Source organism: Acinonyx jubatus, chromosome A2 (assembly GCF_027475565.1).
Source record: "Acinonyx jubatus isolate Ajub_Pintada_27869175 chromosome A2, VMU_Ajub_asm_v1.0, whole genome shotgun sequence".
Taxonomy (NCBI): Eukaryota; Metazoa; Chordata; class Mammalia; order Carnivora; family Felidae; genus Acinonyx; species Acinonyx jubatus.
In genome coordinates, this window is record NC_069383.1 from 149,746,011 (window position 1) to 149,770,561 (window position 24,551).

Consider the following 24,551-nt stretch of genomic DNA (forward strand, 5'->3'; position numbering starts at 1 on the left):
ATCTGATCAATTGCAGTGCCCCGGGGGCAAAGCCCTACAGTAGTCAGCAGGCTAAGGGGCAGGCGGGCCACTTGAAGACCCTGGAGGCCAGCCCCAGGGGCCGGGTCTCATGTCACCAGGGGAAGGGTGGAAGCAGGCCCCAGCAGGGCAAGTGGGCTGCAGGAGGGAGGAGGTGCAGGAACTGGCTGTGGGTAGCCCGAGGGACTCCAGATAGCGCGTGGCCCCGCGGCGCCAGCGGCAGCTCGCGCCCTGGGGCCCTGACACAGTGCGGGTGGAAGGGAGGCTAATCAGTAGGGGGCGCCCGCGGGCCGGGCGGACACGGGGAGCGCCACCGAGGGTGGCCACTGGGGGGCGCCCGCATTCCCCACGCAGCAGACGCCTGCGCGGGAGGCCGACTGGGGGCGCCGTCGCGAGAGGAGCACCGCGGCGCAGAAGCGGCTACTCCCGATGGAGCGTCAGTGCAGGAAGCGGGCCCGCAGGCAGGGCCCCCAGGGCCGCAGGGCCTCTGCCGTTGTGCTGCTGCTGCTGCTGGTGCTGCTGCTGCTGAGGCCCGCTGGTAAGCCCCGTCCCGCTCCCCGTCCCCCTCCCCCGGGCCCTCACCGGGCCTCGTCTGACCCCTCTGTGTCCTTCCGCAGGCCGCCTGGCGGACCAGACTCCCGGGGCACCCTCCAAGCCTGCTCCGGCCGACCCTGGCGTCCCCTGTGCACCCACTGCCACCTGCCCCTCAGGCGGGCCTCGCCTTCCTCGCCAGGCCCCCACCGTCCTGTCGCCGCCCTTGACCCTCCAGACCAGCCCTGTTTCTAAAGAAGGCATCAGCTTATTTCCCAGTGAGTACCATGGACTCCCCGGGGGAGGAGGATGCGGGGCAGTCTTGAGGACCTCTGACCCCTAGGGACGGAGGGCGCGGAGGAGGAAGGGCAGGGAGAAGTGGGAAGAGACGTTCCTTTTCCAAGGGTTCATTGAGCATCTACCGTGGGCCAGGCCCCCATCCTGGTGAGGTCGGAGGCCAGGAAAGTTGGCGGAGCCTGCGGCGGGCTGCATGTCCCTGCGTCCCTGAACTGACCCAGGCTTCCAGCCAAGGACTTAGGGGATCTCCAGGATAGGTTTCAGGGAGCCTTGGGGTGGGAGCCTTGCAGCAGTGGCCCTCCAGCATGTTGAACAGAGACCCGCGGAATCACTCCTTATCCTGGAACTCCATGGAACTCCATGCGCACAGTTTAGCTGCCACAGAAAGGCTCTCACACAGGACCCAGTGCGTGCAGACCTCCCCTCTCCTATGTTAGCCTTGGCAAACGCTGGTCCTGGCCCATGCACCCTCATCTCACAATCCACGAATCTCCCTGGAAAAACCCTGGAGGGGGGCTGCTGTGAGGTCGGAGATGTGCATCTTCAGTTTGAAAACTTTTTCCAAAGTGGCTGCACACACTGACAGTCGCTTCAGCGGGGAGTGAGCGGTCGGGGGCGGTAATCCTCACCAATACATGGTGTCAGGGACCCTGGAGTTGGCCTGGCAGGTGGGGTGGAGCGGAACCTCACTGTGATGCAAGTCTGCATTTCCCTGAGGACTCACAGGGCTGAACAGCTTCTGTGTTGGCCGGCTGCTGGGGTTCCCTCCTCGGGATGTGTCTGTTCATGCACGTGGCTCCTTTTTCTCTTGGGTCGTCTGGTTTGTTTTCCTCGCTGACTCACAGGAGGGGTTCCCAGAGGAGGGAGAGGGGTCTGCTTTGGCCAAAGTAGGGGGAGCCAGATGGAAACATGGATGAGTTTCTGGAGGTTCTGGCCAGAGCTCAGGGGCTTCTCGGCCAGGACAAAGGGGCCAGTGCTGCACCAGGCTGGTGGCTGGGAATGCCCTGGGGCCTGGGACCAGAGAGAGGGATTACTTGAGGAGCACTGAGGCCCTTTGGAGACTGCAGACCTCAGTCCTCACGTGCACAGCATCATAACAGGGTGACCAGCGGGGAAAGAGAATCACCGTATGAGCGTGGGCCAGCAGCCCGAGAGGCGGGAAATCGGGCTGAGGGGAGGGGTGGGAAGGCGGCTTGCGATGGGGCTGGAAGGTCCCATCCTGCATCAAACTCTCACCTTCCTCCTCAGCCTGCGGCTCCTCCTTCGAGGAAGACCCCACCCTCAGGGACCCAGAGGCCATGGCTCGACGGTGGCCGTGGATGGTCAGTGTGCGGGCCAATGGCACACATATCTGTGCAGGCACCCTCATTGCCTCCCAGTGGGTGCTGACCGTGGCCCACTGCCTGATCCGGTGAGTCGGGACCTAGGTTGGTGGGTAGAAAGGCGTCTGGAGCCACTGGGGCCCAGTCATTCCTGGCAGCTGGTCCCTCGGCAGCAACTGTGGCCTCTGCAGAACCCCATGGGCCCAGCCTCAGTCCCACTTCAGCTCTTAGCAGGTGGAGGCTGAGTCCTGCAGATTCCTTCTGGATTCAAGCCGGGTGCTTGCTCCCCTCACCTGGCTCCCCTATCCTGAGCTGTCATGCCACAGATAGGACGGGGGTGGGGGGGGGGGGCTTGGAAGCCACAGGGCAGGCCTCCTTCCTCCTGTCCACGGAAAAGAGCTCCCAATTCTTTTGTTTCACACCCTTTGCTTTACTTACTCATTTCTTCCTCGTTCGACTCAAAGCCTTTGACGTTCCTCTGGAGCCAGGCCCCGGCCTGGGTGCTGGGGGCAGGGAGGGGACACATCACTCCTCTTGGGGTGCCAGGAAACACAGATGAGAAGACAGGGGAGTCTGGGCAGTGTGGGGACAAGAGAGGGGGCTGCACATGTTCCAGGGGGCCAGGGCAGCAGCCCGGATGCAACATCCATGCTGGCTTCGAGGGCTGACCATGGAAAAGCATGCTCCACGCCTGAAGGCCGAGGTGGAGACTTCAGGGGCATGCCGGGAAAGGAGGCTGGAGGGCGAGGCCACAGATGCTTGCCTTGATTGAGTGTGTTGGGCCCCTGTCACTTCCAGGGCCCAGCACGGGCTGCCAGACAGAGAGTCCAGAGTTTGGAACCAGAGAAAAATGGTCCACATCCCAGCTCTGCCACTTCCTAGCTGTGTAGCCTTGAGCTGTTTGCTGGGCTCCTCTGAGCCTCGGTTTTCCTCTCCACAAAGTCAAGGGTTGTTGTGAAAGCTGGACCACACGGTCTGTGCGCAGGGCCCTGTCCACATCTGTCGTGAGAGAAAGGCCCGGGGGGCTTGAAGCAGGTGGGTGGCCTGCCTGGGTTTGCTCAGAGTACAACAGTGGGGTGGGGGCGGGGGTGGGGTGCCTGGAGCTGATGACAGACCCCCCTCGTGGTTCTCCCAGGAATGATTTTATCTATTCAGTGCGGGCAGGGAGCCCAAGGATTGACCAGATATCTCAGACTACCGCCGACGTTCCAGCACTCCAGGTCATCGTGAACGAGAGGTACCAGTCTCATCGGTACTGGTCCTGGGTGGGCCAGGCCAACAACATTGCCCTTGTCAAGCTTGCATGGGCACTCAAGTACAACACGTACGTCTGGCCCATCTGCCTGCCTAACTTGGACTTCCAGGTGAAGGATCACTCTGTCTGCACTGTGACAGGCTGGGGACTCCCCAGGGTTGATGGTGAGTCAGAGCCTCCCCAGACTGGGTGGGTGGGGAGCGTGTGGGAGAGGACCCAGGTGCAGGCCCGGGTCTGAGACATCTTCTTGTCCGGCTCTCACCTCCTTCCCCTTGGGGGTCTCAGCAGTGAGTGCGCCGTGGCCGTTTAGGCCTTAGAGGCCCCAGGGTGCCCATGAACCCCCCGCCCCAGGCCGGGGCATGTAAACAGGACTTCCTTGAAGGCAGAGGGAGTGGAGAGTAATATCTTGCTGACTGCACGCAGTCGTAGGACATCAGGACTTGAAGCAGGCCATCTTGAAGTGCCATGAACGAGGTTCTGTAAAAAGATCCCCTGACGCCTCACATGGTTGGTTAAGGGCAGTCCGCACCCAAAGGCTGGGAGTCACTCAGAATCCACGTGTGGCTGCCTCCTGCCCCCAGTGGGCCTCACTCCCTTTGTCCCCCCAAGGGATGGAGCAAGGCCCGAAGAGCAGCCTGTCATCCCAGGCCCCCCCAGGGGGCATTTCTTTAGGAGTCTGACGAGTGCCCAGTCCATTTAGGGAGCTCCTCTTTTTCACAAGAGAGGTGCTCTTGCCTGTGGCTTCACCGAGCCAACTTGCCTAAAAAGAGCAGCTCCACCCTGGGGGTGGGGGTGGCTGTTTGTCTTTCCTGCCTGTGGCCTGTCTGGGGAACGGCTGGGGATGGTTGGAAGTCTGTCCCCCAGGGGCTCCTGGCTAGAGACAAAGACACACTGGTGAGAGGGAGGAGGGGGAGGAGGAGGAGGAGAGAGAGAAGCACACAGTGCCTGGGGCCCACAGAGGGGGGTCTGGGCTAGTGAGGGCAGAAGAGGCCTTCGGGGAGGGCTTGAGCAAAGCGGAGAGTTGGACCGGCGTGGGGCCGGGCAGGCCTTGGGAGCAGAAGGGTCAGAAGCCAAGCCGCTGAGGCAGGAACGGGCCCCGCGGACTGGACTCTGCCGGGGTGAGAGCAGACCCAACAAGGCCAGACTGAGGGCAGCCTGTTCCAAGCTGTCCATGGGGGGCCGTTTGAGAGGTTGGAGGAGCGGCCAGGAGCAGGGAGGAGGGCCGCCAGGCTTGCAGCCGTGAGAGCACCAAGCCTGAGCTGGGGGGGGCCTGCCCCACAGGCATGTGGCCCCAGTTCCGGACCATTCAGGAGAAGGAGGTCACCATCCTGAGCAACAAAAAATGCAACCGGTTCTACCACAAGTTTTCCAAAGTCCCCTCTATGGTCCAGATCGTGGACTCCCAGATGGTTTGTGCCGAGGACTCCGACAGGGAACACTTCTGCTATGTGAGTGCTCCTCTTCGTGCTCCCTCACCTCCAAGGGTGCATGGCCAGGAGGGGTGCTGGGGTGCAGGGCAGCGGGGCTGGAAGGGGAAGGGACAGGAGCACGGAGGGAGGGGTGAGAGAGAAGGGGGGGCGGTGGGAAGACGGGGGGTCGGGACCTGGCATGAGAGAGGGGAGATGAACCCCTCTGAGGGAGGGTCTCCTGAGTCTGGATCTCGAGGGCACCCCCCGGGCAGGGTGGTGGGGGGCTGTGGGAGAGATGTGCTGCGAGGTCCCTGCTTGTCCTTGAGCTGGGGCAGGTCTCCCTCCAGCCACACCTGGCTCCCCTGACCCTTTTTGTTCCACCACCCCTCCCCACAGGAGATAAGCGGTGAGCCCCTGGTCTGTCCTGTGGACACCACGTGGTACCTGGTGGGACTGGTGAGCTGGGGCCCAGGTTGCGAAAAGAGCAAGGCCCCGCCCATCTACCTACAGGTCACCTCCTACCGTCACTGGATCTGGGAACGCGTCAATGGGCAGGCCCTGCCAGCCCCGTCCAGGGCCCTGCTCCTGGTGCTAGCGCTGCCCCTCAGCCTCCTCGTTGCCCTCTGACACCCTCGTGCCGTCCCCGGGGGGGGGGGTGCCGTCCTCCCCCTCTGAGCCCAGAATGCTGCAGGTGTAGCTCTCCCAGCCCCGCAAAGTGGAGCAGAGACGAGCTGCTCAATTAAACACTTTTCTTCCACAAGCCTCCTCCTTCCTGGGTGCGCTCGAGTGGGAGGTGAGCAAGCCACACGGGGGTTTCATGGGGGGACTCCAGACCGTCTCTATTGAAAAGCGCAGAGCCCCCCCCACCCCGGGTCTGCCTCCATCTCTAGGTTTGGGGTGGCTCTTGCAGAAGGTGGGAGTGTATAGGGACGATGCTGGGGTGATGGATGGCCTAGAGTGTTCTGTCCGGGCTCAAGCTGGGCTGCCAGGACGCAGAGTGAGGCTGGGGTAAAGGTGCAGCTCTGTCTGGGCCCCGCAGGTGAGTGTGTTCTTTTCTGTGATACTTTGCTTGACTTCGGTGGCTGGAACACACCCTGTCATTGTCCTGAAGCACCATAGTGAACTCTGATCGTCCGGCCCCGCCCCCTGCCTAGAGACTGGGGCAGGTGCCCACTGGGACCAGACATTATCCGCCAGCAGCCATGCCTGTCCATAAAAGGGCAGCGGACGCCCCGGGGCAGAGGCCAGGGAGCAGCTGGCAGGGCAGGTGGAGCTCAGGCCTGGACCCCCGAGGCTTTACCAGCTGGTTCTCTGTTTGACTTCAAGTGGCCCCTGCTCCTCTGGGCCTCTGTTGCCTGGGCCACACAGGAGGGCCCTGGCCTGTATGGGTCTAATGACCTTTGCCACAGCCTGAACCTGCTGTATGAGAAGCCCGTAAGGCTGGACCCTGAGGGCAGAGTCAGGGTTCCTGCCTGGCGGACTGAGCTCTCAGCGCCCACAGCGGGTCCTCTGCAATTTCTCTGCCCCCTCGCTGCTCCGTGACTCGTGTCTGCCTGTAGACTCGCGTCTTCTTGTAGAACAGTGATCCAGCTGTAGGTCAGAATCCAGATTTGACTCCTCCGTGTCCCCAGCACAAGGCTCAGGCCACGGAAGGCCTACTGAAAGCCACAAAGTGGAGGGGAGGGGAGCGGAGAGCAGAGTGGGCGGCTTCCTCCCCCATTCTAAGGCCCAGCTGGCTGCAGCTGTCCCTCTGCCTCTCTCGGCCGCCACCTCTCCCTCCGGCTCATCCTAACTCAGGCTGGGAGAATAGTCAGGGGAGGGAGCTTCAGCTTGGCCGGTGCCACCCGTCACTGCCACGTCACCCTGCACATAAATGCTTCAGGGATAGGGCGTCCTGAGGGGTCATCTCAGGTCACTCGGGTACGAGAAGGCACTCAGCTTTATTTACAAGTGTCTGCAGGCTGCCGAGGCAGCGAGAGATTTTCCAGCAGCTTCCCCAGCTCAGGAGCCTCTGGTTTGCAGGCTCAGACCTGAGCGCCTCAGCAGAGGTTCGCTGCCATCTGGAAACCCCTCTGAGTGTCCCGTCCCCAAAGATTCAGTCTCTAGGTGGTATTTGGGCCTTCCCCTTCGGGACAGCAGTGATGTTTTGAGGCATGAGAGCTGAGATGGTAGAGGAGGAAGCTGTGTGCTGTTCTGTTTCACAAGCGGGGGGGTGGCCGGCCCCTAACTGCCCTCTGCGATGATCCCCTAGGGCCCTGACACCCCCTCCCCACCGCCACCACAGAGAAGGGACCGCCAGCACGGCCCAAGCCTCCCCTGGGCTTCTTGATTCCCTGGATCCCCAAGATGGGGCCCAAGTACCAGCTTTCTTCCCCTCTCCCTTTGGCCTGCTGGTCTCAGCCTTCTGCACCCCTGACCCAGCCCTGCAGCTCCCAGCCCTGAGCCCCCAGGCCTTCCGCTCAGGCCCCCAGCAGCCTCCACTCCATGGCAGTTGCTCGGCACAGGGTATCTGCTGGGCTGGAGCCCCTGCCTCTGGGCCTCTCTGTTCACCATCCTGGCCAGCACCCCCACAGGGCCTAGAACAGTTTTCTGGCCACCAGGGCTGCTGTCTAGCCAGGTCTGAGAGCTGAAGCTTCCCCCAGACACCCTCTGCCTCCTTGTGGCTGTTCTGGGCATGGCCTCACACTGCAGCCCATCCAGTTTGGCCATCCCCTTCGGAGAGAGGAAACTGCTTCCCGTCAACCCTGTAGAGCCACTGCTGTTCCTGATGGAAGGGACAGAGGCACGTCCGGGTGGGTGTGATCTGGATCTGCAGGGCAACAGTGGCCAGAGACCACGTTGGCTGAACAGCCACATGGGTGAGGCGACAGGAGCTGAGTCCGTGCCGGGAGGCAGGACACCTGAGGCAGTCCTGTCTCTGCCCCTGACGGGCCGTAACGATGGGGCCTCAGCCACCCTGTCGGAGCTGAGAAGAGGGTGTTCTGCAACCTCTGTGGTCCACGTGTGAGCTTGGAGTCCGAGATGCCTGGACCCTGGCCTGGACTTGAGCCCCAGGGCTATCCAGCCCCAGCTGCCACCTCCAGGAAGCCCTTCTCATTTTTCTCCTTTCTTCTTCTTGGCCTCATTCTTTTCATCCTCCTCTACCTTGATGGCCACTGTGTCCACACTATCCTTCTTCTTCTTCTTCTTCTTATCCTCTGTGGGGTAGAGGAAAGGCAGGTAGCGGGAGTGAGGCAGGGTCCTAGGGCCCCCACCAGAGCCTCCCACATCCAGCCCTTCTCTTCTTCCTTCCTACCGAACTTCTCCTGCCTGCAGAAGAGCTCCGGGTGTTACTTGCCTCTGGGTCTCTCTCACTCGGGCCCATTTCTGTGCTCTGGTCTCCAGGGACAGGTTTGGGGCAGAGGCGGGGAGCAGGGCCACTCTTGGTGGCAGGACTGAGGGTCTGGCTGGCTCGTCAGGGACAGGCGGTGGTGCAGCTGGGGGCCCCTCCCCGGTCTGCTCACCTCCAGGGATTTCTGTGAGCTCGTTGAGGGGCGGCACAGTCTCCAGTTTGTCCGTGTACATCTTGGCTGCCTTTCGCTGCAGGTACCGGGCTTCGATCTCCTTCCGGGTCCGTGGCACACGGCAGTTGAAGACACAGCACAGAGTGATAACTGTAGGGACGACAGAGCAGGCCTGGCCGAGGCTGGAGCTCAGACATCCCAGGAATGGTGCCCACATTGCAGACCTGCCTTCATCTACCTAAATGTGTCTCACCCAAGAGACTCCGGCAGAAGGCTCTGTGTTTGGACAGAACCCCTGTGGGCTCTGGGGTTTCCGAGGTCAGCTCAGCAATTTCCAGAGCAGGACTGGCTTCACACAGGGGCCCGCTCTTGGAAGGGCCTCGCACTTGGCTTAATGCTCTGCTGTCAATGTTCTTAGCAATTTGTGAACAAGGGGTCTCATACTTTCGTTTTGCCCTGGATCCTAAATCATGTCACTGGTCTCAGTTTCTGACTCGATTGAGGCCCCTGGAGGGCAGGGCAGAGGACTGCACAGTGACTCACGCTACAGCTACCTGGAGGCTGTCCTGTGTTCCCACCCAGGTCTCTCAGCTCCTAGTAATTCCTAGGTTTTCCTCCCCAGGCTCCTGAGAGGACCTCAGACACTGGAGGATGTAGCTGTGTCCTCCTCAACCCCCCTGAGGACAAGCCTGAGCTCCTCTTGGCCGTGAGAGCCCACGAGAGCCCACGAGAGGGTACAGACCCTGCCCTGGGGCGTTCACCTCCCACAGTTATTCCAGGAGCGGTTTTCCGGCTCAGGGCAGCTGTGCCCACGCGAGCTGGGCCAGGGAACGAAGCTGGACTGTCTAGTGATGGGCAGGGCAGTGCTGGGCTGCCAGGGCCCGGCTGGACTGAGTTTATTTTTCTAAGGCCCCACAGTCTGACCACCTTGGCCCCAGCCTCAGGGGAGGGGACGGGGCTGCTTCCTATTATAAATCAGATGACAAGACATCACTTCCTGGCAGACTCCTGGGGGCAGGACGGCCAAGCGGGACAAGCCAGGCCTATTTTAGGGAAGATGCATCAGACCAATGTAGCCAGGGCTGGAGCACCCTTTGGAGTCAACTGGTGTGACTCTTTCAGCCAAATATCGTGGCCCCGCTAAGTCTCCCCCAGGTTCATAGAATGAAAAACAAGGAAGGAAGGAAGGAATGCATACATGCATGAGATGGCCTCGAAGCCTTTGCTGCTGAGGACAGAACTAGACTCCCGAATGGGTGGGTGGGGGGAGCTAACAGCATCCGGGCACTCTGGGGGGCTGCACGAGGCCCCAGCAGTAGGTCTGTACCTTGCTGTCCAGGGGTAAACGGCAAACCTTTCTTATCCGGAGAGCTGGGTTCTGGTCTTCTCCAGACCCTTGTGTGTAGGCCTATGGCCCTAGTCCTACCGGCTTGGGCCGTCTCTTCCAACCACCCCACCAGGCACGTCCTCTGACCGTGCTTACTCAAGTTCTCCACAGAGGCTGGTCCCAGGCTCTATGAGGCCTCAGCTTTGAAGGGAGCTCAGCCATTGGCAGCTGGAGCAGGGCCCACACACCGCCCCTTGCCTGCCCCACCCAGCCTGGCCCAGTCACTTCTCTTCAACGAAGGGAAAAAAACCATGTGTTTTGGATCGAGTCCCAGGGCCCAGGCAGGGGCTTGGAATGTGAGTCCCCAGGCTGGAAGGACCTCCAGAGGCACCCCCACCCAACCCCAGCCCCTCTGCACGAGGTTCTGGGCCCAAGCAGCCGGGAAAGCAGGAAAGAGGTTTCCTCTCCGGGAGATGCCATCCCTACTCCGCAGGGCCCTGCATGGAGCCCTGCATGGAAGGTAACAAGTGGTGCCTTGCTGCTCAGAAGACTTTGGGACTCTCCCTTCCTCTCCCTTCCTCTTTCCTAGGAAGCAGGGTGAGGAGTAGGGGCTGGTCTGCGTGCTTCATGTCCAAGCCCCTCTTCGGGTCTGTCATTGAAACTTTCTTGTGTGGCCCTGGGCACCTCCACTGTCCGGGGCCCAGCAGAGTCTGGAGAGGCCGTTCTGTGTTTACAGGCCCCTCAGTGCCTTCACCCCTGCTCCGTGGAGTGCCCCGGAGCTGCTCCCTGGACACGCACCCTGAACTGCTCCTTATGGGCAGATGCTCTTGGTGCTGCGGGCTGGGGGGCACGGTTTCCTCTCTGAGCACCTGGGCTGGGGCTGTAGCCACAACGGTGTGTCAGTAGGGCCTCCAGAGAGACGCCTGACTGATTCTCACCTTGGCCAGGAATGAAATGCAGCCCCTTGCTCAGATCCTGCTCCCACCCCAGCCATGAAGAAATGGTGGTGGGGGTGTGCGTGGAGACTTTCCCACAAGGAGGGCCTTTCTGGTGCCAGGAGAAACAGATGCAAATCAGATGTCCCTGTCTCCCTCGGAGTCCTCACATCTGGGTGGGCCCTCTGCTGTGGCGCTGCCCTCCAGGGGACCTCATCCTGAGCCAGCTCCAGCTCGAACTTATCCGACTTGGGGGGCACACAGTAAAAGTCCTCTAGGGGTCACCTGAGACCTTGTGTGGAGGCCATTCCGTCCCTGCTCTGCCCGCACCATGCCCTCTGCCTGGAATTCTTGGGGGGCAGCCTACCCAGCCAAACCGCATGCGTCCCCGCACGCATCCGCAGTGGAGAGGACCCTCCTCCGTGAAGCTTGTGCAGGGCGAGGGGGTTTTCTGTCCCTTCGTTGCCTGCGTCTCCCCCAAACCTCTGACGTGTAGGAACCTTCGTCAGACTCTGCTCTGCACCCTGGTGGTCTCCCTATCCACCGACATTTCTCTGCCCTCTTTCTCCAACTCCAGACCCCTGCTCTGGAAGGGCCGAAGGGGGCACGCCAAGCCCATCTCTGTTGCGAGCTGGAGTCAAGCAACTCAGTCCCAGGAGAGGAAGGGGTCCCTTGCTCTTAACGGAGGCGGGTGTGAGTCGTTCCAGGGGGACGGGATCTGACAAGGCAGGGTTTGCAGCCTGGGAGCCACATCTGCCGGGTGTCTGGGGAGCCTCCAGGCTGGGCTGCGGCCAAGGATGGCCTTGCTGGGGCTTCTGGGTGTGGGCCCTTTAAGCCTGGCCAAACAGCAGGAGAAGCATCAGGAGGCCAGCGATAGGGAAAAATGACACGTCCTCATCCTGGTTCAGTGGAGTCCCCTGTAATTACCGTAATTGCCATGTGGCTGTGTCCCAGTTGGGCAGAATACTTCAGGTCACCACCAGCCTGTCAGCCCTCCACAGGGACTTTGTGTAGATCAGGAGGTGCCAGAAACCACAGTGGGCCTCCTGCGGGCGACTGGCCTGCTTGTACTGCCCGGAATTGCTGCTCTGAGCCCCTGGGGGTGGTGCCGGGGGCGGGGTGCAGGGGGTGGCGTGGGGTGGTAGAGGGCGGGGAGCAGCTACTCACTGATGGACAACACGAAGAGCGAGAAGATGCCCACCACGTGCCAGAGGCGCATGTCCCAGAACACCACGGTCTCCTTGGTCAATGGGGGCGGCTTGGGCTTGGGCGGGGCCGTGCTGGGCTGCAGGTCAGGAGAGAGAAGAATGAGCCAGGCAGAGGCCGGGGGCTGGGGCTGGGCCGAGAGAGGCCCAGGTTTCAGCAAGGACTCAGCGCAAGTGTTTCGGAATCTCCTAGAATCTAGAGTCTTCGACATTCACAGTCAACGTCCTAGACCTTGGGAAGTTCCGGATTTAGAGCAAGGGAAGAAAGCAGCTCCAGAACCATGGAGCCAGGGACCTGGAGTACAAGGGTACTTGGGATGCTTGAGGACACCAAGGCCTGAAGGGGCAAAGGTGGATGGCTTGTCCCAATGAGGTTCAAGGCCCCTTCCGGCAGCCTGCTGGTCTCCTCCTGCTCCAGTCCTGGGCCCCACAGGCAGATGGGGTCTCAGGACCAAGGCCAGAGGCAAGGCAAGGCCTGTGCTGCCCTGGGGGACTTTGCTCTCAAGCACCCTCGGTGTGGGGTGGGTTGTGGAGCTGGACTCAGGGCCCGTGGCTCGGCTGTCTGGCCAGGACCCCCACCAGGTGACCTCAACAGTCACCTATCCTGCCAGAGTCACCTCTTCTGACCAGAAGGATAGGCCAGAGTCTCCTGGGACAGGACCAGATAAATTGTCTGCAATGAGGCAGCGACACCTAGAGGCCGAAAGCTATAAGCATGACTGGAACAAGCCTGTGCAGAGCTTAGCAGGCCACCTCCCACCTTCCCAGTGGGACACAGCCCTGCCCTGGGTGTCTAGGGACACGGCCCTGCCCTGGGGTGCTGAGGGGACACAGCCCTGCCCTGGGGGTCTAAGGGAACAAGGCCCTGCCCTGGGGGACACAGCCCTGTCCTAGTGGGTCTAGGCAGGACCTCTCCCTGACCTAAGGGGCCGAGAGGGATATGACCCTATCTCTGTCACCAAGTTTGGCTGAGGGATGGAGGGGGAGGCGGTTAACGTTTAGAGGGAGAGAGGACCCTGGGGCATCTGTGGAATTCATTGTCTCCTGATTAACTGAATATGGACCGACCTGAGGAGTCCTTTCTGGCTCTCTGGGAAGGAAAGGCAACTCACAACTCAACCATCCGTCCAGTCTTTCCCCTGGCACATGAGCATGGATTGGCACCTACCACAAGCTCCTCATCTAATGAACACCACCCTTCGGCATGTTTGGGGACACTCAGAGAGGATCAGCAACCTGTCCCAGGTAACACAGGGCATCTCTGTGCTTGGGACTGATACATGATTCCTCAGCTTTTTTCTCTTAACCAGGGTAAACTGGGGTGGGAGTTTCCTTTCCTCTAGGCCTCAGTTTCTCCATCTGTAACTTAAACGTGGGGTGGTTCCGAGGTTCTCTGGGAAGCTCTCTCTACCCAAGTAGAGTGGGAAAATTGACAAGAAGATAACCCTCCTCAGCATCCTCCCAGGGGCCTGGATCCGTTTGCAGGGTCAGACACATGTGTGTGGGGTCAGGCACATCTGGGGGTTCAGGGCACATGTGTGTGGGTTGGAGCGCATAGGGTTTGGGCACATAGTTGTGGGTACAGGGCACACGTGTGGTTGGAGTACGAGCGTGTGGTCAGACATATGTCTGTAGAGTCAGGGCCGGGGTCCTAAGGCTCAGTGTGTCTGGCCTGGCTGGGCTGTGTGGCTGGAAGGCTCCGAGGTCCAGAGAAGAGATCTTGGATTCTGAGCTTGGGGAAGCTGAGAGCCCACTTCTGACACCTTGTTCCAGCCTTGTTCTGGGTGGAATTGAGCTTACGATCTCTCCCTGATAGGGATCTCACGTAGAGGGTAACACGTAAGAGTGGGGCACCTCCTCGTGGTGGGCACTGCTGGGGGGTCTGAACTCTAAAGCTTGGGAGCTCCGGCCTCCATCAGATGGGGGATGATGGCTGTAGGGATCGTGGTGGGTGGTACCGTGGACTCAGCCCTCCCCATCTCTCTGGTGCTTCCCTGGGTCCCCTGGGCTCAGCCAGGCCCTTGCTCAGGCTGTAGGCAGATGGCAGGCAGATGGACTCCAAATGCAATTTTCCTTGATGAGCTGGGAGAAGATGTGCTCCTGGGGGCTGAGGGGAAGAGTCCTTGGCTCAGAAGTGATGCAACACCCACCCTCAGTCTTCTGCCACACCCAGGCCAGCTCAACTCTGCACCGGAGGCCTCAGGGCAGCCACTAAGGGGCCCAGGTACACTCTGCGGGGCCCAAGCCAGCCTGGCTCCCCTTACAGGGACACTGGAGCTGACATCCGACTCCAGCCCAGCATTTTGATCACACCCCCTGGTCTGCAGCAGGGACAGGCTAGTATCGGGGTATAGGGCTCTGTCTTCATGTCCCTCGGACCCTCAGGTTCAGGGCTGTGTCTTCTTAGACCCTCAGGATAAGGCTCTGTCCTCCCTCTCCATCCTGTCTCCTGGCACCTGCCCCCGAGGGCTCTCCTGGGCACCTTGCTGACTCCTGCCTTTCTGTCTTTCTGGCCTCTCCTCTCTGCTTCTGCCTGCACAGGCTCTAACCCCCACTCCTCCCTGGCCCTGCCTCTTGGGCCTTCTCCCTCCGGCCTCGTGTTTCAGAATTCTGGGTCTGGCCTGCTCTTTGGCTCCCCTGCTCAGCTCAGCAAGCATGGGGTATACGGAGGGGCCAGGGAGGCTGCAGGTGGCCCCGACTCTTGCCTTCCCCGCCCTGCCTGGCCCCAGCTGAGCTCCCGAACCCCCCGGCTGTCCTCCTTCCCTTTTGCTGGGCGCACGGCAGCTCCCCACTTACCCTCCTCCTTCCACACCAGGACCCATCACAACTCTCCCCTGCTCAGAGACCTTTGCCAACTCTCCATTATCACCAGGACCAAGTAAGACCCCTGAGTGAGTCTCTGGGTCCTGGCCTGCCTGCCTCTCCCCTCCAGGGCCAAGTACTCCACATGGAATTGAACGCAACACACCGCTGCTCTGTAAAGGGTCTCCTCCTCTTCCTGCCCCTCCCCTCCAGCTTGGAAAGCCCTCGCCTGCTTCCTAAGGCTATGTCTCCCCCATTAGGCAGGGGACCCTGAAGGATCTCTGGAGGCAGAAGCTCTTTCCTCTGGCAGACCCTAGGATCAGGGACTAGATCTCCCCTATCAGACTAGATAGAGGTCACTGAAACCAAAGATCATGCCTCTCCCTACACCCCCCCCCCCATACCCCGCCCTCATTAGGACAAAGGCAAGAGGATAAGGGTTGTGTCCCCCAGCGACTGAGCAAGGCTGTATCCCCAGTCAGACCTGGAATCCTTATGATCAGGGTGAGTCTCCCCCACCCGACTAATGTTCCTGAAGTCAGGGGCTGTGCCTTCCCATTAGACCAGGGACCCTAAGACTGGGGGCTGAGTCTCCCCCCCGCCCCCGGAGCCTGGAAGCCCTCGGGGGAGGGCTGTGTCACCCCATTAATCCAGGTCCCCGAGGGCAGGAGGAAGGGAAAAAGGCAGCTCCCAAGGCAGAAGGGCGTCCCCAGCCCTCTGCCACGCGGCCACAGCCTCCCCGAGCCCCTCGCGCCGCCCCGCCTCACCTCCACCAGCTGCCCGGCGACCCCCGCGAGGCAGACCCCCAGCGCGACGCCGCCCAGCGCCCACAGGGGCCCCGCGCCTCGCCGCTGCCCGGCCATCTTCGCGCCCCGCGGTTCCGGGCGGGCGAGGCCGCAGGTGGGGGGAGCCAGCGACGCGGGGGGCCGGGCGCGGTTGGCCCGGTGACTGCCCCGCCAGGCAGCCGGCGCTCGCGGTGACGATCTGGTCGCAGGCCGCGAGTGGGCATCATTTATTCATCGTCGGTGTCTGGTTCCCTGCCGCCCGCCCCCACATCACCGCGGATGGAGGGCCCGCACCCCTCCCGGTGGATCCGAGTCCAGGTCTCCCTCCCCTAACCCGATCCAGCTGGGCAGAGAGGAGTGAGAGTGACAGGCTGGGGCCACGTCCTTGAACAACAGGCCCCAGCTCCCCTACCCCACTTGGGCCTCAGTTTCTCCATCTGGGGCAAGGGGAGGAGTTAGAATCTGCTGATCTGGGAGGCCCTTCCCAGTCTGACGTTCTGAATTTGAAAAACCCTGCTGGACCCAGGCTGGCGGAGGGGGTGGGGGTGGGGGTGGGGGGACGGTATGGCAGGCAGGTTGCCATAGTGACAGGCGCTCAGGGATGTCCTGGGCTTTCTGGGCTGGCTTCCTGCCCAGAAATGGCTCTGGTCACTCTGGACACCAGAGCTAGAGTGGGGGTTGGGGACCAGGGGATGGTATGGTCAGAGTTGCTAGTTCCGGGTGCTATGGAAGGTTCCTGAAGAAGCCAGCACCTGCTGCCCCACGGGACTGGGACGACTCCCCCTGGAAGGGTTGGAGGACCATTTTCTGACTCTGGCCGACCTTGAGCCTCTGCCCCAGTCTGATCCCCAATTCTTACTGCAGTCTGAGCCATGATCCTGACCTCGCACTGAACCTGGCCCACATGTACTCTGGTCCTGACCCCAGGATGAGCCTTGACAACCCAGGGATGGAGGGTCTGAGAAGCTGTGGAGACCCAGAGGGCTTTGGAGGAGGATGAAGAGGAGGAGGAGGAGGAGGAGGAGGAGGAGGAGGAGGGTGGTCTGGGGTGGGGAGACTCCTCTGGTCCATCCTTTCTCTCACTTCTCCTTCCACCCCTCCCTCCCTCCCTTCCTTCTTCCCTGCCTTCCTCCCTCTCTCCTTCCTCCCTCCCTTCCTCCCTCCCTTCCTCCCTCCCTCCTCCCTCCCTCCCTTCCTTCTTCCCACCCTCCCTCCCTTTCTTCCTTCTTCCTTCCTTCCTTCCTTCCTTCCTTCCTCCCTTTCTTCCTTCTTCCTTCCTTCCTTCCTTCCTTCCTTCCTTCCTTCCTTCCTTCCTTCTTTCCTCCCCTTCCTTCCTTCCTTCCTTCCTGACCCTGTAGATTCAGAGCCTCGTAGGGCTCCTGCCTCGAGGTGCAGCAGATGGCAAGGGCCAAGGTGAGAGCTACAGCAGAGAGCAGAGGGCCAGCCATGGACACCCACAGGTGACAGGGGTGGGAAATCACAGGCGGGCAGGGAAACAAGAGAGCCACTGGCAAAGGACAGCTGGCCTGAGGGATCCTCAACAGTAAGTGGCGAAGTCTGGGGTCTCAGTGGGCTGGGCCACCCCATCCTCCCCAGGCTTGCCCCAGCCAGGCAAATAGGGATTCTATTAAAGCCCAAATGACTTGCTGAAGCGTCTGCTTCCTCATGCCTCTGTCATGGGCCAGGCTAGGGAAAGCCGCACTGACCACCCGGGAGGTCACCCTTGGGACACAGGGTCAGAGAGGCCTTGGCTGGACTAGGCTGAGGTTAGTGGGCCTGAAAGTGGCCGTGGGCAAGCCGTTACCCCTCTGTGCTCTCTGCTTTGAACTTCTCGTCTACGGAATGGAGAGGGCAAGACTTTCATCAAAGGGCTGTTAGGAGGATTATATTGAACTAAGGATTATGGAGTGCTGAGTTGCTAGCTTTCCCTGCTTGGAAAAATGATTTAAATTTCCTTTTTCGCTCTCTGAAGGCGGCGAAAGTTGACTGAACAAAACTGAAGTTATTATCTCCAATTCACAAAACTAAATGAGCACGAAGAAATTTTAAGAAATCAAACTTTCAAATTAGGTTTCCTATAGATTTGTAGCTTTAAACTTTATAACTTCTAAAGGTACTGAAGCTTAAAACTAAGACTCCTGGGGCATGATCACATCGACAGCTTTCAGACCTCAGATTGAACCTCTCTGAGCTTCAATCCCTCATCTGTAAAATGGGTATAATTATGGTATCACAGCACCTGTGCATCACAAGCCTTCAGGAAATGCTAGTCGTTATGATTCTTGTGGGTATTGTCTCAATTCCCTGTTGTCAAACATTGTTTTTTCCAATTCTCCAAAAGGTGAAATACCACAGTGAGCGAAACATCCTTGAAGCTAAAGCCTTTTCCATCTTCGAAGGCTTTTCTTCCTCTCCTCTGTGGACTTATGAGGAATTGAGGGCCAGAGAGGGGTTGTGCCCTGCATAAGGTCACACAGGAACTGAGGCCTCAAACTCAGTCTGTGGCCCCTAACCCAGGCCTCTGTCCCCTGTCCAGTACTTTCTCTATTTCTTTTTTTTTTTAATTTTTTCATGTTTATTTATTTTTGAGAGAGAGAAGAGCGTGAGCAGGGGAAGGGCAGAGAGAGAGGGAGACACAGCATCCGAAGCAGGCTCCAAGCTCTGAGCTGTCAGCACAGAGCCCAATGCGGGGCTCGAACTCACCAACTGTGAGATCGTGACTTGAGCCGAAGTCGGATGCTCAACAGACGGAGCCACCCAGGTGCCCCACTTTTTCTATTTCTTATGAGGTCCCTGATTTCTCCTGCACCCTACTACCAGTAAGGCCCATCAGGTCTGGGGTGGCAGAGCTCTAGGTGCCCAGATTTCCCAGCCTCGTTCCCCTGGAAGACAGTGTCCCCTCCATGCATGGTGGCATGAATGCTTGGCCTGCGGAACCCTGTTTGTCCCTTGGGTGCTATTTTTAGCTCCTGTGGGTTTCCTGTAGGGGCCCGGTCCAGTCTCTAGGACCGCTGGGTTGGAAGCCATGGGCAGTGCAGTCGACAGTGGCCAGGGGAACCTGTGAACACTTCTCTCCTGGAGCCAGAAATGCCAGGGCTCAAGGCTCAGCTCTGGGGAAGCAGAGGGTCGGGAGTAGGTATCTTCCCAGCCACGGAGCCAGGCTGGGATCCAGGACATCTTGGACTTGGCCTGGGCTGAGAGTGGGGGCTGGGCTGTCTAGGCCTGAGACGCGGTGGCTGGGGCCTGCTGGGAGCTGGCAATCTCTGACCTTGTTGGCCCCAGGCCTGGCCCAGAATAGCTCTGGGACTGGGCCGGGCCTGGTGAGACCTGTGTATACAGAAGCATGCGCTCGTGTCCCAGGCTCTCGTGTGCACAGGAGTGCATGCACACTCTGCACTTGCCTCTCTGTGTGTCTGTGAGTCTTAGTGTGTGTTCCATGGAGCAGTATGTAAGTCTGTGTCCATGTGGATGTGCACAGCGTCTGCCCGTGCCCACGTACAGGGCTGCCTCCTGGGCTGTGCAACTTGGAAGTCCTGCCAGTGTGTTCATAGTAGATGGGTCTGTGTGGCACAAGTAAATGTACACGCCGCACATTCCTGTGACTGTGGAATCACATACGTGTGCGGGGCATGCGAGAGTGGGGTGGGTGTGTGTGTGCACATCTGCGGTGGGATTGGGCAAGGGCCCTTGGCTGTGTGGGTGGGTGGACCCAGTGGAGGCTGTCTTTTGGGCACTACTAGGGGACTACAGATTACTTGGCCCTGGCCGAGAGAGAGAGGGAGCGAGGCCTGGCAGGTCTTGCCCCACTTGGCAGATAGTAAAACCGGGCTTGGCAATGCTGGTGAGGTCACCCACTCTGGGGGTCGGTGGCGGGGGGGGGGTAAGGGAAGATGTCCCCAGCTTTCCGATTCCCCTAGATGTGGCCGAACAGGAAGGCTGGGCTGTGGAGATGAAGCTGAAGGGGCCCTTCCCTTCCTGCTTGAGCCCAGCCAGCGCTGCCCTCAGCTGTAGGTACAGATCAGGACACTGAGGCCCGAAGAGGGGACGGGCTGCTGCAGAGACACCACTCACTGAATCTGCTTCCTCCTGCTCAGGGCTCTGTCCTGCCTGCCTTGCTCGCCACACCCTCCTGGACAACCTTGCTCTATGTGGCCATGTCTCCATGGCCCTTGGCCCTTCCCCCCAAGCCCCAGAAACCCCTTGCTTGACCACACCCACGTGCCAGAGGACCCACAGACCCACCAAGACCCTGCTCATCTGAGAAGGATCCCCTTGAACTGCCATGTGCCCCCTCCACTGGGGATCTTTCTTCAGCCTGGCAGGGTGGGGCATGACTTCCACCCCCTCAGATTTGAGTATGGGGTTGGTGGGGTACCCTTTTTGCCCTTCCACTGTCCGTATGGGGCCTGTTGGCCTCAGTGTTGTCAACCCTGAAAGGGGAAATGACTCCAGTCACCCTCTGGAACCCGTGTACCGCGGGAAGTGATGGGGGGGGGGCATAGGCATGGTGGCTGGAGGGGAACCAGGCAGCAGACAGCGGGATCCTTTGTTACAGGCTGAACCATTGTCCTCCCAGGCCCCCACCCCCCCTCCTGGGACTAGGCTTCCGCCACCCTTTCCAAGGTCACAGGCCCTGGAGCAGACCGGCGCAGGCTGCATGCTCTACTGGGCCATGATGAGAACCAGGAGTGGGGGCAGGGGGACTTCCTCAAGGTCACACAGAAAGAAATGGTCGCTGGCCATACACATCTGGCCCAAGGGGGTGCGGGGCAGCCTCGGTTTACCCCACTTTCGGTACGTTTCTCAAGCCCACCCAGCGCTGCGCTTGTGCTGGCCTCTGGGATTCGGTGCGGGTGGAGGAGGTCATGGGGTTGCACCCAGGCCCAGAGCGGTCAGAATAGGGGCGGATGCCCGGGAAGGCCCCGCAAGGACGAAGAAGCGAGGCCGCTTCCCGGACACTGCCGGGCGGTCCTGGGAGCCCTTCCTGGGAAGCTAGGCGAGCCTGGGCCTGAGTGAGTGAGTGTGTGTGTGTTTAAGGCGGCGGAGGGGGTCAGGCCCCTACCTCCCACTCCCACTGGGTCCCAGGAGCTTTCGGACCCGGAGGTCTCCAGGGAAGGCCTCAGGACTAGACCTCGGGCGGGGGTGCGGGGGTCGCGTAGATCGCTAGGCGGGTCGGGTCGGTCGGCTCACGCCCCAGCTTCCTCGAGCAACAACCCGGGGTGGGCGGGGCCGGCGGTGGGGGCGTGGCGAGGGGGCGGGGCAGTGGGCGTGGCGGGCTCCGGGGCAGCGGGGAGGGGGCGGTGTGCGGGCGGCGGGGAGCCAGCGGCCGCGGCGACGCTCCCCGCTCTGGGCACCGGCACCGCGCAGGTAAGGGCGGGGCGGAGGTCGCGCGTCTGTGGGCGGGCTCCTGTGCTCCCGCTTGCCCCTCACTCCAGGTGGGACTTTCGCCTAGCGCCCCCTCGGGCCGCCGCGTCGCCGTCCCTCCACGGCTCCTCGGTCCCAGGCGGCGCTCACATGGGGGCCGTCTGAGTTTGTCCCAAGGCACCGGCCCCGTTCCCCATTCCCCGCCCGGTGCCAGGGCCCTTCGGCCTTTCAGCCTCGTTCTCCCTGCCCCGCGGTTACCCGGCTCGGATTTACGGGCAGCGCAGAGATAGCGCCTGGGGTTCGTGCACCGCGCAGGGGATCGGTCCCGGGCTGGGGTGCGAGGACCGCCCCCGGACCCCATCCAGCCTGAGAGACTGCCAGGAGGAGGTGACGCCTGCAGTGAGACCGGCATGGGCAATGCCTGGTGGCTGGGACAGGATCCCATGTTTGGGAAACTCCAGCGACTGTGCGTGTGCCAGGCAGGGAGGGGCAGGGAAGCTGTCAGAGACTGAGAAGGGTTGGGGGTGGGGGCGTATAGGACAAGAAGCTTAGAGGCATGGAGAGCCCAAGAAGGAGTGCTGGGGGGAGAAGCCAAAGTGGAGACTGAGGGGTCAGCTGTGACAGTTGAGCACCCCCACCCTGGGGCAGTTCCTCTGTCCTGTGTCTACCACTGGGCTGTTTTAGGGGTCTCTGGGGCAGCCCAGGAAAAAAACGTCCAGAGCAAGCAAAACTTCCTTGCTTGTCCACACCAGGAAATACCAGAGTGGGTGCCATGACAGGGTGTGGCCCAGGGGCCTGAGGGGCCCCGGGGGCCAGGTCTTGGAGAGGGCAAGGGAGGCTTCGGTGACCCTGCCTGAGAGCGACCAGGCGTGGAGAGAGGCCAGGAATGCAGGGGAGACAGCAGGTCTGGCGGCTGGTTAGATCGACAGGGGGAGGGCAGCTGACTCACCTGGGCACGCCAAGACTAGCCAGTTCTGTCCTCACCCTGCCCCACAGTGAGCACCAAGGCTGCCTGAGGAGGTAGGAGGCTGGGTCCTGCTGGGAACTTGCTGTGTGCCCTGAGGCAAGTCGCCCAGCCTTTCTGAACCACCTCACTCAGGTGACCCGGCAGGACCGGCAGCCAGAGGCCTGGGTCTGAGCAGTGCACATGCTCTACAGACATGCTCTACAGATAGCGTCTCAGCCCTCTCTTGCCTTCCTTGGCCTCAGTTTCTCCATAGGTGCTTCATGTGCAGCCTAACACTAAGGAACCTTAGAACTGGGTGGAGGGAGAGGGTATGGAGGCCATACTCGTGACCAGAGCCCGGTGGGTTAGGGGTGTGATGGGTTTGAGCAGGGGTTACTCCTGCTGGGTCCCTCTCACGTTATGGCTCAGCACCTCCCCCTACCCCCAAACACACACACTCCTGCATACTCGTGCGTGGTCTGCTCCCTGCTCTCACTCTCTTGGTTGCCTCCGGGATGAAGGCCCAAGCTCTCTAGCTGGGGAGCGGGGACCTGGGCACCACCAGACCAGATCCCCAACCTCAGCCGCAGCCTTCCCCACCACTGCCTCGCCAGCCATGCTTAACTTCTGGCCTTTTCTCTGAGCAGTGTACCTCAGTTCCTTAGAGGTAGACGTCCCTTTGGAGCCACAGATCTGGAAGGGTCCTGGAGTAAATGCCAGTCTGGGTCTGTAAGACTCATCCGGAGGGTCCCTAGGCTGCTTTGAGCGGTGAAGGAGGCTGAGGACCAGGTCTCTGCACCCAGAGCAACTCCCCACACCAGTTTATCATTTCTAAGGAGGACTCACATAGTTTGAAAGCTCTGATCTAAACGCACCCCTATTTCACAGAGGAGGTGACTGAAGCCCAGAGGGGAGCAGGGCTCTGGACAAGCATGGCCAGGACTGAGCAGTGGGTAGGGGGTTGGCAGGGGGTCCTGTGGGAGCAGCTGAGGTATGGGCCATGGGCCCAGGGTAAGGGTAGCTGCCAGCCCCCCAGCGAAGGGTGGGGGACACCTGAGGTGGAGAGGGGCAGAGAGCTCTATCTGGGGTGCAACGTGGCTGGGGTGGACCCCAGGTCAGTGTGAGTGTGGGGGATGCCTGGTGTTCAGGGCCCCTCGGCCTCGAGCTACCGACTGCAGGTCCCCACTCGCCCTGATCTGGTTCCTAGTCCACACCTCCTGTCCTGGCTGCACCTTCTTCCTCCACCTTTATTTAGCCAGTGTCCTCGCCTCTCAGTTCACACCCCCTACTGACTGGCTGCCAATTGAGGATGGAAAGGTCACCCCACCCCCCAAAGGGCCTTTCCCTTCTGTCAGTTTCTGGAGCTATGGGGGAGGGTCGGGGGGGGGGACGGGCCCCACTTGCTGTACCCCTGACCCCTCGGCTGAGCTCTGCGGATCTGCCTGAGTTGACGTGGAGCCACCTGTCCCTCTGCCCCAGGTGGGGTGGGGGGAGGTACTGGGGCTGCCACAGGGGCCCACAGAGCAGGCCACAGCTGGGCAGCTGGCCGCTTCCCCTTCCTGTCGGTCCCTCCCAAGGCCTCGCCCTCCTGAAGCAGCAGCAGCAGGAAAGGTGGGGCAGGAATGCCGGGGCCTGGGCCCTTGGCCAGAGTTCTGAGACACCCGCCCTGCTGCCCCAGAGCCTGTTCCCTGGGAGTTGTAGGTTTTGTCAGGGGCCTGGAAAGGGCGCTGGGGCTCCACCTGTGTCACCTGCCCATTCCGGCGACCCCGATGATATCTCCCACCCCACCTAGGTCAGCTAACGGCAGAGCCTCTGAGTGTCAGAGCCAGGGACAGGCAGTTTGAGGGTCTCAGGCTAAGAGACCCTGAGATGTGTGGTCTGGTCCTTTGGGCAGATGAAGTTTGCTCCGTGAGGGCACCCGGCTCTGGTGGGAGAGCGCTGTGTCTGTTTGGAGGCTGCGGCCTGGCTGTGGGGGTGGGTTGGAGCCCAGGCCCCTTGCTGACCCTCCCTCTCGTCAGAGAGCCACACTCTCAGGGGATCCCTGCCTGCTTGGTGGGTCCGTCACTCCATGGTGGGGAGTCCAAAGACTCAAGCCCACCTGCCCGCCCCCACAACCCCTACCTCTTTCCTCTGGGCACAGCAGGGTCAGCCAGGTTGAGGGGCATGGAGGGTCTGGCTCTCACCCCTGCTGACCTCACTCTGCCACTGCTGGGCCCCGTCTCCTCTCCAGCTGTCACCACATCCATCTCCCCAAGTCTGATGTTGGGTCCTACCACGCTCCCTTGCCCTGAGATCCTCCATAACTCCTCCACTGGCCACGTAGGCCACTCTTGTGGGCCACGCATGGAGCCTGGGCCCTCATGCCCGTGATCCTTTGCTCTCACTGTGCCCATGATCCTTTGCTCTCACTGTGCCCATCTGCATGGCCTGAGCCATGGCCTTGAGAAAAAAGCTGGGTTCCTCTGACAGTGTGTCCTTGTTTCCAGAGACTCTGTGGAGGGGGAGCTAGGTCAGAGCACCACTAGATATTACTCTGAACCTCGGGAGCCATGGTGGATGTTTGAGCAGGGGAATGAGCAGGCCAGAACTGGGCTTGAGGAGCACCTGCCTTTTGGGCTAAAAAGAGGTGTTTCCCTAGGCAGTTCTGAGCCCTCACTGCCTCTCCATCAGGTCCCCTCTGCTGGGCCCAGGTGCAGAGCAGGGCAGGGGTCAGTGGTTGGTCCGGGCATTCCCCTCTGAGGCGGCCCCGGGCTCACCACTCCGTTCTGTTGTGGGCAGTCCCGGGCACGTGGGCCGAGAGCGTGGCACTGACCGTGCTCTCGCTGGCGCCCTCTGTCTGGTCTGTGCCCCAT

At 60.9% G+C, this 24,551-nt stretch overlaps 3 protein-coding genes across 3 annotated transcripts in view; 2 read left to right on the top strand and 1 right to left on the bottom strand.

The window, feature by feature from the left end:
- The first annotated feature begins 76 nt into the window (after positions 1 to 76).
- Positions 77 to 5,592, top strand: PRSS50 (serine protease 50). Its single transcript, XM_027038542.2, has 6 exons — positions 77 to 556; positions 636 to 827; positions 2,095 to 2,257; positions 3,304 to 3,587; positions 4,705 to 4,871; positions 5,229 to 5,592. The coding sequence occupies exons 1-6, from the start codon at positions 448 to 450 to the stop codon at positions 5,457 to 5,459; spliced, it is 1,146 nt and encodes a 381-aa protein (XP_026894343.1). The 5' UTR covers positions 77 to 447; the 3' UTR covers positions 5,460 to 5,592.
- Positions 5,593 to 6,389: 797 nt separating this feature from the next.
- Positions 6,390 to 15,644, bottom strand: TMIE (transmembrane inner ear). Its single transcript, XM_027038543.2, has 4 exons — positions 15,372 to 15,644; positions 11,765 to 11,882; positions 8,336 to 8,485; positions 6,390 to 8,029 (listed from the first exon to the last, which is right to left on the bottom strand). The coding sequence occupies exons 1-4, from the start codon at positions 15,465 to 15,467 to the stop codon at positions 7,926 to 7,928; spliced, it is 468 nt and encodes a 155-aa protein (XP_026894344.1). The 5' UTR covers positions 15,468 to 15,644; the 3' UTR covers positions 6,390 to 7,925.
- A 5,017-nt stretch (positions 15,645 to 20,661) lies between these two features.
- Positions 20,662 to 24,551, top strand: part of ALS2CL (ALS2 C-terminal like) — a 30,623-nt gene continuing 26,733 nt past the window's right edge. The window contains exon 1 of the mRNA XM_027038540.2: positions 20,662 to 20,756. The gene's annotated coding sequence lies outside the window, so the exon portion shown is untranslated. The remainder of the gene's footprint in view (positions 20,757 to 24,551) is intronic.

What these genes read in the sequence shown, in the direction of transcription:
- PRSS50 (XM_027038542.2), top strand. Translation starts at nt 448, where the DNA reads ATGGAGCGTCAGTGCAGGAAGCGGGCCCGCAGGCAGGGCCCCCAGGGC. An exon ending in GCTGCTGCTGAGGCCCGCTG is followed by an intron (nt 557 to 635) that starts GTAAGCCCCGTC and finishes GTCCTTCCGCAG; the next exon opens with GCCGCCTGGCGGACCAGACT. An exon ending in GGGACTCCCCAGGGTTGATG is followed by an intron (nt 3,588 to 4,704) that starts GTGAGTCAGAGC and finishes CCTGCCCCACAG; the next exon opens with GCATGTGGCCCCAGTTCCGG.
- TMIE (XM_027038543.2), bottom strand. Translation starts at nt 15,467, where the DNA reads ATGGCCGGGCAGCGGCGAGGCGCGGGGCCCCTGTGGGCGCTGGGCGGC. An exon ending in GCTCTTCGTGTTGTCCATCA is followed by an intron (nt 8,486 to 11,764) that starts GTGAGTAGCTGC and finishes TCGTCCCTACAG; the next exon opens with TTATCACTCTGTGCTGTGTC. An exon ending in GCTCACAGAAATCCCTGGAG is followed by an intron (nt 8,030 to 8,335) that starts GTGAGCAGACCG and finishes TCTACCCCACAG; the next exon opens with AGGATAAGAAGAAGAAGAAG.